Source organism: Polyodon spathula, chromosome 3 (genome assembly GCF_017654505.1).
Source record: "Polyodon spathula isolate WHYD16114869_AA chromosome 3, ASM1765450v1, whole genome shotgun sequence".
NCBI lineage: Eukaryota > Metazoa > Chordata > Actinopteri > Acipenseriformes > Polyodontidae > Polyodon > Polyodon spathula.
Window position 1 is genome coordinate 6,311,235 of NC_054536.1, and position 12,703 is coordinate 6,323,937.

The 12,703-nt window shown below is 38.1% G+C and overlaps 1 protein-coding gene across 3 annotated transcripts in view; it reads left to right on the plus strand.

Moving 5' to 3' along the window:
- The window catches only part of LOC121311140 (integrin beta-1-like), a 29,262-nt gene extending 21,517 nt beyond the window's left edge, over positions 1 to 7,745 (plus strand). For 2 of the 3 annotated variants that reach the window (XM_041243875.1, XM_041243874.1), the window contains 7 exons: positions 332 to 534; positions 1,164 to 1,402; positions 1,527 to 1,749; positions 1,989 to 2,224; positions 2,583 to 2,749; positions 3,497 to 3,580; positions 6,545 to 6,632. In XM_041243875.1, coding sequence (XP_041099809.1) covers positions 332 to 534; positions 1,164 to 1,402; positions 1,527 to 1,749; positions 1,989 to 2,224; positions 2,583 to 2,749; positions 3,497 to 3,574 — 1,146 coding nt within the window. In that variant the 3' untranslated portion in view covers positions 3,575 to 3,580; positions 6,545 to 6,632. Of the gene's footprint in view, positions 1 to 331; positions 535 to 1,163; positions 1,403 to 1,526; positions 1,750 to 1,988; positions 2,225 to 2,582; positions 2,750 to 3,496; positions 3,581 to 6,544 lie in introns of all 3 variants that reach the window. The other variant, XM_041243876.1, reaches the window with a different exon arrangement.
- The last annotated feature ends 4,958 nt before the right edge of the window (positions 7,746 to 12,703 follow it).

Below are 12,703 nucleotides of genomic sequence, written 5' to 3' on the forward strand. Positions count from 1 at the left end.
ATTGCGATCCATGTAATTCATACTTGTATGAATGTTCCCTGTGTTTTCAGTTTGAATTTCTTTGTAGCAGTAACATTTATGCAGGTCTGCCCGGCCCACATGCACTTGATTTTTTGCTCAACACTGTTTATGTGAAGCAAGGCCTCAACTCATGCAACTGAGGCTTCCTGACGGGTTTTGGCAAAATGTATCTGCAGCTGTTGAACATTTAGAATATATAGGATGAAGGGCTTTTTATGCACTTTGTAGATAACTGTTGCTTTCAGCCTTACAGTTTACTGTGGCCGTAGGGATTTTTGTTCCAATCTATTTTGCTTGCTGTTTTTCAAAGGTCATGTTTAATATCAGTATTACTGCACACAAATGTCCAAAGAAAGGCCAGGAAGAAACAGTCAAGATCAAACCACTGGGCTTCACGGAAGAAGTTGAAATCAAACTTAAGTTTGTCTGCGAGTGCGAGTGCCACGACAAGGGAATTCCAAACAGCCCAAAATGCAACGATGGCAACGGGACATTTGAGTGTGGTGCCTGCAGGTAGGGAAAAAAGGAAAGAAAGTTTAGCTTCCTATCAGCAATTACTAAACAAAAAAAAAAAAAAGACAATGTATGTCAATTTTTGTTTTGAATGTGTCATTTCATAAACGCCAGCAACTAACCCCCCCCCCCCCCCCCTTGTTAACCAAACTACCTAAACTGAGTATTATGGAATATATTTCACAGACCTGCTTTAAATACACAGTCTATTTTGGTGTGTAGCTGTTTACTTACAAACTCAAAAGAATCCAAGACATTGTGAACCACGCCAATGAACGGTTCAGTTGCTTGGCTATTTTTGTCGAAGTCTTTTAATCCTTGTTTCAGCCCACAATTGCACTCCATATTGCTTTGCAATTATCTTCTATCCAGACAACCAGAAAGAATTGCATTCCAAATTAAACACAGCTGCTATGCAAAGCCTTGTTGATGGTTATAAAGAATTTCCAAGTCTAAATTATATCGAATGGGCTGTTTACTACTTTTTTGAAATATTGTAACAGGAACACTATCCCTTCCCCATAATTACATTTTAACTGTATGCATTGGTAAATGTGCATGTCTCACCTAGACGAAACATACTGTCTCGTGTGCGCTCAGAATTTCTTTTGCAATAAATTGTTTTTCAGGTGTAATGAAGGCCGTATTGGTAGGCTTTGCGAGTGCAGCACAGAAGAAGTGAACAGTGATGACCTGGATGCGAACTGTCGACGGGACAATGGCACAGATATCTGCAGTACCAATGGAGACTGTATCTGTGGAGAATGTGTTTGCAAAAAGAGGGATAACCCCAACGAAATCTACTCCGGCAAATACTGCGAGTGTGACAACTTCAACTGTGACAGGTCAAACAACATGATCTGTGGTGGTAAGAAGATGGATCCAGTGTTAACATTAGCTATATTGTATAGCGCGTTTGTGCATTTACAAGAAGAATTTCAAATTGCTTTGAGAGTCTTGGGATTTTTAACTACTTGTTCTCTGATTTGCAGGAAATGGCGAATGTGTCTGCAGGGTATGCAAATGCTCCCCCAGCTATACCGGCAGTGCCTGTGACTGCTCACTGAACACATCCACATGTTTAGCAAAGAATGGACAGATCTGCAACGGCAGAGGAAATTGTGAATGTGGCACCTGCAAATGCACAGATCCAAAATTCCAGGGACCAACCTGTGAGATATGCCCCACGTGCCCAGGAGTGTGTGCCGAGCATAAGTGAGTCTTTTTCAGTGCGTTTCAATATAGATACATTGAAATGCAAAACATCAGGTGGAGACTGATTTGTTACCTGTCTCCAAAGCCAATAATTTTTTTTTTTTTTTTTTAAGCTAAATTAGTGTTAATATTTGGGGAGAAAAGGGGGGTATGATAATAATGTGTGTTGTTGTCTCCTCAACACTGAATAATCACAGACTGTTGAAAGCTCAGTAAAACGTGTTTCATTGCGTCTGCAGGGAGTGTGTACAGTGCAGAACCTTTAATACAGGAGAGAAGAAAGACACCTGTGAGGCAGACTGCTCGTATTTCAACCTCACCAAGGTGAACGATCGGGACAAGCTGCCCCAGCCGGGCCAGGCCACGGCACTGACTCACTGTAAAGAGAGGGATGCGAGCGACTGCTGGTTTTACTTCACCTACGGCGTCAACAACACAGAAAACGACATCCATGTGCATGTTGTTGACGTACTAGGTGAGTGCTGAGAACACAGTGTAGTGGGGTTCAGTTGAAACCCCAAATTCTGTAGTCTTGTAGGATGTCACATTCACCAGTCTTTTAATGTCAAACTTTTTCTTTCAATTTAAAACTACTGTAAACTGACTAACTTTAATGAATTATTTTATCTGTTTTTGCTTACATCTGTTTAAGTGAAGTTTATCCTTCAATGTGGTGAAACAAAATACCCTAAGCTAGAATGCATGTGTACACAAAAGGCCCAGAAGTTGCCGTCCAAAAGCTCTACATTTTGATAAAATCAAACCCATGGATCCATTCCTCCCCACATTTTTTAAATGCCATTCTTCTTTACTTCCTGCTCCCATGTAAACAGAGTGTCCTACTGGACCAGACATTATCCCGATTGTGGCAGGTGTGGTCGCTGGCATCGTGCTGATCGGTCTCGCTCTCCTGCTCATCTGGAAGCTGCTCATGATCATCCACGACAGAAGGGAGTTTGCTAAGTTTGAAAAGGAAAAGTTGAATGCTAAATGGGACACGGTGAGCAACGCTGGTTTTGCATTTTCAAAAGCATTGCTAGTTGAATGGGTCTTTATGTATGTTATTGTAATGGAATTATTTTTTGACAAAATATGAGTTGATTACTTAATATGGAGATTGGCTTCCTGTACTGGTAAAACTGGAGCAACAGGGTTCTACCGTGTTTTTCAAGATTCATAGCCTTCATTGTTTGTGTATAGGCCTGAGAATAGGTTCCCTATCAAGTACGAAATGTAACCATTAACGAATGAGTGTTTTCCTGTAAAGATCCAGGAATCTGAATATAATACCAAAGCTGCACGACGGGCCCGTGATGAAGCCATGCTAACCATTAACCTGCAACATGTTTGAAGGAAAATGATAACAGTACCTGTGTCTGTAGCCCTCTGATGTTCTCGGGGGCGGGCAAGGCTACATCGCGAATGCTTACGTGCTGCTTTGGTATTCTATTCATGTTCCTGGATCTTTACAGGTTAACACTCATTCGTTAATGGTTACATTTCTATTTCAGGGAACCATGGTTATGAAGATAACCCAACGTTTCCTGTATTGTAACTCGCTCTATGTGCCTTCCATCTACAGCTCTTGTCAGCTATACAAAGATTTATCTGGAACTTTTTATTATCTTTTCCTTGAAGGTTTAATTTAATTTTTACTGTAATGTTCATGTCCTCTCTAACGATCCATGCTTCATACTTTGTTTTATTCATGTATTCTTTTATACATCTACCATATTTTCTACTGCAGCAAGAGAATCCAATTTACAAGAGTCCTATTAATAAGTTCAAGAATCCAAGCTATGGACGTAAAGCTGCTGCTCTCTAAATCTCAGTTTGTATTTCTTTTTCCTTTCCGCTTTGTTTCTGCATGGACTTCATCTGACCCTTTTTTGCTAACACGTGTTACACATCAGTCTTTTCGTGCACATCTTTTTCTCTGTTCAATTTGTTCTGTTTTTGCAGCTTTGCTTTTTGCTTTTTTTTTTTTTTTTTTTTTTTTTTAACTACCAAGTGTTCCCATTTAAAAAAAAAAAAAAAAATGTAGAAGAGATTCCAATACATGAACATCAAAACAATGCCCACTTGCCATTATCTGTTTTGGAGAGGACTAAAAAGCAGAAGTGGTTGCACTGGCCGTTATTGAGGTTCATTGGTGGAACATTGTAGGGAAAATGTGCATTAAACAGATCACTTTAAATGAGAACTGAATAATAAGTGAAATACGTTGTAAGTCTGACACAGAGGGTCAATTGCAGCGAACTTGCACAGTTAGTACGGAGCTGCGTACTAAAAACTACCCTGGTTAGCACAGTACTGTCTATATTACAAGTTAGTCCCAATTGCAACGCAAAAAGATCAGGAACAACATTGGGGATCATCCGATCACGGCATTAGCACGGATGGGGTGATGGGATATAAAAAATCTGGGAATGATTGGATCGTACGGAAGTGTATTGCTGCCACGAGACACACATACCCAGATTTTTTTTTCCTCTAAAACAGAAAAATGCTGCCATTTATTAAGGAGGAATTTTTTTTTTTTTTTTTTTTTCCCCTCATGGCAGCAGTACATTTCTAGGTAAAATGCAGTATTAGCCATTTTTTTCATTCCATTCAAACAGTATATGTAATCATGAAAAGGTGCAAACAAATTTTAATGACTAATTACAAACTTTTAAAGTATAAAGAAATCATTGTTTTGATTGGATCATTCAGTTGCTTAATTAGGAGTTCAGCTGCTTCCCAGATCTCTGCTTGTTGCCTATTTAAAACTGCTAGTAAGTGAAGATGTAGGATTGTGGCTCTCCAGGGGCAAGGTTGCAGACGCCTGGATGTTTTTTTTTTTTTTTTTTTTTTTTGTTTTTTTTTAAATGATATATTTCAGACTTTTTAATTTTAGACGTGATTTTCACTATTCATCCACATTAATTAATATAGCATGGTCATTGTTACAAAGTAGTATATATATGTGTGTGTGTGTGTGTATGTATGTATGTATGTATATATATATATATATATATATATATATATATATATATATATATATATATATATATATATATATAAAATTGTTTAATCATAAACCTAATGATTACATTTGACATTTCTTCATTCTTGCTGGAGTTAATTTGATGGTTAGTCTAAAGAGGTTGCTGGACTGCGTTAGTACGGTACTTAGTCTCCTGTAGGGGCGCAAGTCCTTTAGTACAGATTTGTTGCAATTGGGAACAAATTTAATACGCACCTGCGGATCATCTTCATTTGCTAAATTAATTGCAATTAGTACTAACTTCCGTACTAGGCTTCCGTACTTACCACAAGATCATCCCCAACTTTGTTTGTTGTAATTGAACCAGAATTAATCCAGATAGAGGCTTTTTTTTATTCATGTAAGTTACAAAATGCAAAACACATAGCAGACAGTTCCCTTACAGACAGTATTGCCAGGCAGCCAAGAAGTGAATTCATCACATCTTGGGCTAAGCTGTGGAGCGGCTGCAGCAGCTGCATGTCCTCCTCTGAAGGGTCGACGTCCTTCCAAAAATGGTCTTGTAGCTTTCTAATTTTATATTCTTGCAATTTCACATCACCCTGGCATCAGTTCCACTTACCTGTCCCAGTCGTTCCTTTCTGGTAGCATCACCTCAGTTATTGCCTTCAAGCAATTCTTCTATTGGACTTAATTTTACATTGTAGAATGTCACACAATTCTCGCCTGTGCCACATCCTAATACAACCTTAAGTTCAAAGTTCATAGACAATTATGTAGCAACACAGAAAATGACCATTATTATCACAGCACTCTTAAAGATGTACTGTAACATTACAGAATATTAACTTATGTAAAGTACAACCCTAAGAAAATGGTGCTGCATGCTTGAACCTTTTTAACATTTAATTTGCATGCTAATTTAAATTTTTCTAAACAGTTTTGTTAATCTCAACTTACATGGAGTTTTAATTGGCTTAATGCTAAGTTACATTGCTGCAGTGTGTGTTTTGGGAATGTAAATGATAGCATGACCTTGGTGTTCAGCAGTGAACCACATTTTTGCCTGTGTGCTTTTAGTGGTTGGTTTGTAAGGCCAGTTTCAATTGGAATAAATGCATATGGAAACTGTTCAGACTGACTGACCAGAGATGTGTAACATTTGGCAGCATTTATTAGTTCTTCTAGGCTTGTACTTTGAACTCAGGAAAGGAAGGTTCTGCATGATGAGCTCATAGTGCACAAATTAACAGTAACTGGACCTTGTTAAGCAAATACATTCATTGTGTTAGTTCAAGCACCCTAAATCGCTTCATCGTTATAACTGTGGAAACAACATCCCAGATGTATATCATAGTAATAAAAGCAGGGTATGGGCCTTGCTTATTGCTGTCGGGGGTCCCCGAGTGGCTCACCTGGTAAACACACATCCACGTGGTGTGCAGGGTGTCTTTCAGGGCAGGTTCATGTCCTGGCTGTGCAGTCACAGGTCTTCACCAGACATTCTTGAAGGGAAGTCACTACAGCAAACCCTACTGGCTAGGCACTCCGTGTGCTCAAAAGCGGACACCTGCAGGGCTGGCCTTTGTCTTCTAGAGGCCGGTAGCTCGGTAGTATCTGCTCTCGAGTTCCTGGATGTAAGAGAAAGCTGGTTCGGTCACGGGATTGGAACATTGAAACACTTCATCTTTTAATGAATTATGAAGATAGGCAAGGGCAGTGGGATGTGTTGAACGGTGTTCAAGAAATACGTTGTGGATTTATAAAAGGAAATGGATTCTAATTTGTAAATTTTTTGTTTTCCAGGGTGAAAATCCCATCTACAAGAGTGCTGTGACAACTGTGATCAATCCTAAGTATGAGGGCAAATAATCAGACGTGTGTTAACACTGTATGCAAATTTTTTTTTTTGGGGGGGGGGGGGGGGTGGCAATGGGTTTTAATTTAAGTTTTTGTTTTTCTTGTAAGGTTTTCATTATGATAGGCCACTTTCAGTTTTTTGGTTTTTTAACCTTTTTTTTTTCCCTATGCAGTTTGAAAATGTAGTGCATAATTTTATTTTTTTTTCTTTCTAAAATTGTTGATGCCACAGGAGATCTTTTTGATTTATTACAAGGTCCACAAAGGTCAGAGATTGTGCCTTTCATTTCAAGATACCCACAAACATGGGTCTGTTGCATAGTCTATGGGTTTTTATTTTTGTTTGTTTTTTTTTTAGCCATTGTTATGGTGCCTTCAAGGGCTTGAATTTACAGATTGCTGCCAGGGATATTGGAATAGTTGTATTTTGTTGTAAGATGCTTTCTGTCTTTAGAAATGTTATGTGCAAGTAGTGTAATGGACTGCTGGTTTAGGAGTGGGAAATGTGCAGAAGAAAGATATAATGTGCAGGTGAAAAGTTAGTCTGATATTATACTAAGGGAAGATGAAATGTGCTTGTAAATGTAGCTACTGATAGGCTTGTTCAGTGTAACCCCAGCTAATTAAATTATCTGCAAGTAGCTTCAAGGAGCAGTCCTAAAATTCAAGCCCAGATCAACTCAATTAAGCCATGCCAAAAAAAGCATAAAAAAACAGTGTCTCATTTACAAAAAGCCTTAGTTTAATTTTTTTTTTTTTTTTTTTTTGCTATCAAGTACCATAACTGTATTTTGCAGGATTTTAACTATTTTGTTGTCTGAGCTTGCATATGTTTTTTATTATTGTATTAACAATTTATTTTAAGAGAAACCCTCCATACACATTTTTCCTTGTATTTGTATGTATATAAGCAGAGGTTAAAATGCAGCCTTGCATACTGATGATCCACACAAAAGGATTAGCAACACTATTTTGTTTTGTAATGTCATACAAGAAACAGCATTAGAAAATGGCCTCTGGAATACTTTTAAAAAGCGTCTCATGTACTTACACGTGTCATATCCTTGTTAAGTGCCTTTTTATTTTAGCATTATGTTCACTTTTGCAATGCTGTTTCTGAAATTATTTATTAAAGTACCAAAAATGACCATAAATGCTTCCTTTTTTCTTTTTTTAAACTAAATATTCCTATGTTTGGGTTTCTTTGCTTATTACAATAAACAGTTTATCCTTTAATCTATTATAGCTGATGTGATTACCACACAGAAATCAAATGCGTTGGACTTGCTAAGTAGACAAAGCAGCCCGTACATTAAGAATGTTATACAGAGCACCGGCTGCAATATACTGGCAAGTAAAGCAGCTCATAATGGAGACCATCAAGAGTGTTCTGAATCACAATTCTGTATCCATTCCTGGACACCAAACCAGATGCACTTTGAGAGTGCCACTCTCATATTATCCCCTGCTAGGCATGAAATCCCCTGCGACGAAGATCTAGTGGAGGCATATGAATGTATTTCACACTTAACATGTGCCAGGAGGCATAAAAGCTGGTATTCACATCACAGAGCCTGATATTGAGACTGTAGTATCCTGAGTAGGTCTGTACAGTATGGGTTTGTCTGTATGTTTATCTGCCCATCTGTGTGTCACACATGCATTCTTCCATACAGAACCACTTACCCAGTTGTCATGGAACTTTGATATTCTCAATAACGTATGCTAAATGAAGCGAGTACTGACTCGGGTCGGGAGTCTGTCTCTGTCTATACAGCAGCTCAGCTGCATGCCGCACTTGCACATCTGCATCATTTTGGTGAACTGCTTCTCCAATGGTCATGAAACTTGGTATTAACATTCTATATTGGAGAATAAGAGATTCTGGAATATGAAAATACTGAGAATCACTAAAATTGTGATTTAAACATTTATTGATATACATTGTATCTGTTTGTGCAAGGCATGCATTTGTGGTCTGGCTTGACCTCCATGGAACTTTAAGTAGATTAGGTCTCAGGCCACAGTGTCTGTTTTCTGTGTTGAGAGCGCATGCATCGCACCAAAAAACAACTATGCATGAACCAGAAATAGAAAACCACACATTTCTACGTGAGAGTGTTATTTATCACATTCAGTCGAACAATATTGGCTACTGAGGTTGGTCTTTCTTAAATTTATCAGAATGTAGCTCTGCCAAAGAGCTTGAGAGCACCTTCAGCAAAGTTTAAAATGGGAGTGTCAGAATCCAGGTGATTGACTAGAATGCTGTTGTATATAGCATCCACTAGACGGCAGCAGTGTGTAAGATTGCGCAATATTTCAAAACGCATCTTTATTGTCATGTGAACTTTATTATTTTCTAGAAGGCCTTGCAAAGTAGTAAAAAGGTGTTGGAATGGCAAATTGTGCCAGTAAACCCTTTACAAGCATTGGGTGACAAGACCCTTGGCTATCTTCTACTGCTCTTGTCATTATATTAAGATGTATGATGCGCTTGTTTTAGTGTAGTTCTGACAGGCCTTTTTAACTCCTTCCAGTGCAATTGTGAAAAACTTTTGAATATGTATTCATCATCAATGCAGAAATCTGGTGATCACTCAAAACTGGAACAAACACGTGTAGGTTTTTCATGCTTCATTCATCTAGTTACACCAGATAAAAGTTGATGTTATCAAATCGTGTACTCTGCTTAACTGACATGCATTGCAGTTGTCATAGTAATTGCTGCTTGCTTGGCAGTGATTGCAATGGGGAGGTTTCTGAGATGCATATACTGTGTATATAAAATGTATGCACACAATTCCAACAGTGTCAATGGTATAAGAGCATCACATGCATGTTTTTTGGGGGAACAGGAGAAAGAAAGGTGTGTTTAAAAATGCAAGTGATAACACGAGCAAAAAGAACCCCAGAAATTCCTTTATCAGGATGTTCAGTTTGTCTCCTCGATCAGCGGTGAGCGGTGTGTGGATCTACCCAGTGAGGACCAATAGCAGGTGCAGCTGCACTCAGAGGGCCCCGGACTGGTTCGACATTTCAGATTTTTTTTTTGGTTTTGATTTTAACAATGATAATATCATTTGCATTTATATTTGCAGATGTTACACATTTGTATCACTAGCTGCCGGTTTGAGGTGCCGGTAATTCAGAGTGTATCCTCTCTCATTTCAACAGGTGTCGCCATTGTCTTAATTATCCTGCCTTTTTTTTTTTCCCCCAGCGGCTGGGCACATCTTCATGGAAGGTTTTTGAGTACTATTCAGAACAAACATTTGCAGTTATATTCTGTGTCCCTGATTCATCCTGTAGTTTGACGGAAGCTGTTAGGTGCTCCAGCAGGTTCCAAAATAAACTACAGCAAATCAACATGTCTGTGTTTCTGATATAATAATAATAATAATAATAATAATAATAATAATAATAATAATAATAAAACAGTTTCCTATGTGAGACAATTTCTGCAAATGTCTGTGCAGAATGGTGAATTCTATAATAATTTCTGTGCTCGCAGAATTGGGGAATCTTGGCAGGACCTGTTTGTTTATGCTTAAAAATAGCGTAGTGCTGGATGTAAAGATGTACGCAAAATATAATTAAAGCAGGCTAGTTGAACTCGTTCTTATTCCGCACTGTTTCATACATGCTAACATTCTGACAATTAAATACAGTTCAATGTTGAACACTTGATGTGGTGTGTTTGATGTTTATAACTATAAAGCTTACCCTCTTTTTAACAGCAATATTACATGAAGTAACGCCAGTCTTATTGGCTACAGAGCACCATTAGCCAGTATTCCAAATTTAGCACAATGTGGTGTGCAAAAATGCAACTGTTGCCACCAGAAAAAAAGATGCACAAAACCACATGAATTCCTTTAGAAACAAGTACCGTATTCTTTCGAATTTACGACGCAGAGCAAATTTCCCACCCTCGAGATGAGGAAAAAATAAAACCCCAAATAGACGCATTTACAAAGCTACAACCTCAGTTACACATATAAGAACACTGACGTATAGAGCAGATTATTACAGAGTTAGGGATTGCTTCTCATTTCCTGTCATGATGACTCGCATCTGTTTTTCTCCCTTTTTGTGAACTGCAGTATTGCTTGGCATTTCCGATCTGTCCACGCTGGCACTGTTTGTTAGAACAGATCCTAATAATGAGACGCTGGTATTGTAAACGCGAGTGACACTTCTTTGTAAATTGCTGCTGTATGTCATGGAGGATTCCAGATCGGGCAGTAATGATGTTGTTCGTCTTTTCTGGGGCAGCCAATTAGGTTGCTGTTTGTTGGCGATTTGAATACATGCATTACTATGATCGAATTTAAGACGCAGACCTTTTTTGAGAAAAAAAAATGTATTTAAAAAGTGTGTCAAAATTCAAAGGAACGTTTTGGCAATTAGATGGTGATAGATATACACTAGATATCAAGAATTAGAGGTAAAAAAAATAACACGACACCGTTTATTTATTTAATGTATGGATGAACGAGTTGTTTTGGACCCTTTTGCATAGTAGTTAAGGCGTTCACTTGGGAAGCGTAAGGTAGCCCAGTTTTGCACAGTGGCATGGGCACAGTTAGTAAATGTCATTTATATAATACCCTGCTAACTGTGTAAACTCTCTTCCTGGAGCCCTCTCTGAAATGTTGTTTTCAGACAGCACTGATCTGTTTGGCAGAACACCAGGAGACTTAACAACATGTTACTGAAATAACCTCCAGATTGTCAGAAAGAACTAGAAAAAAAAACCTCATTAGAATAAGAGCATTTGTAAAATAGAAACTGCAGTGAATAGTCCCATCTTAACCCTGTCTTGCATTCTCTTATCAGTGGCTTTTTAGATGTAAACTACTGTATAATGAAAGGCAGTCCAGATCTGCTGGAAAATAAGCAAATAAACTACATATATTGTAAATGTATCTATCTGTGGGGTGACTGTGGAGCACCTTCTGTTTTTAGTATTTGTATTAATAATGGCTTAGAAAAATGTGAATCATGTAAACACAATCAAATCAAACAGTGTCTGTGGTCGGTACTTCCACTTTAACATAGCAAGCATTTTTGTCAGTAAAATCACATTTGGGTCACATTTTCAAAGTCTAAACTCCTGTCTTTAGTTAACTCCTACTTTTTGAAGGACTCAGAACATCTGTTAATTTAACTAGAACCAAACAACTGATTTATATATCTCAGGTGACTTTAGCATTCTGTTTATGATAATTCTGATGATGATGTAGCTGCAGAATATGGCGAATCTGTGCAAGACTGAATTCCGCTGCAGCTGTGCATTGCGCCATTTCGAGGAATTCCGTTATGCACAGATTGCCTCCAGCTATAATTCATCATTTATCATGAGGCAAAGAGAATGCGTGAATGCAGGGTGACATACAGGTGAGCTTATTAAACATACAATGACATACCGATTGCCTAATGAGGAGCCCCATTGCCCTGCCCTGTCTGAACTTCAGCAAGCTTCTATTATTATTGGGACAAACTCTCCAAATGTGAGGTCCATATACCAGCACCACTACCAGGTTCTCAAACATTTGAGTGGCTTGGTCTTTCTCGGAGGAATCCTCATTATATGAATGCAGTAATTGGAAATTAACTAGAGTATACGCTATTTTTCCAGTCAAGGGATGAGTCAAGTTATGGTCAATTATATGTACCTCATATTCAACGATTTAAAACTGTAAAAAGTTCAAACTGTTTTTCCATCACGGTGCCATATGATGGAACAAGCTTCCAGCAGAACTGAAACATTAAGAATCTTCAAATAATAAGACGTTGAGGCTGTTTGCATTTGTATGTGCATTATATCCCCTTTAGTCACTGCATGCCTAATTGCACCACATTAAGTGTCCTATCTAATGTATCTATTTTATATTGCATATATGTTTTTTCCAAGTTTTGGTTGGGCAAGTTCTCAAACTCCATAGAGTTCACACAAACTGTTTTACATTTTGTAAAAATGTAATTAAAATTGACCGAAGTGAATACACCCATACATGCATACATAGATAAGGACCTCCCTATCCAACATAGCCAGGGAGGAGTAATGGTTCATATCCTACTAATCCGCTGTGTGCACTT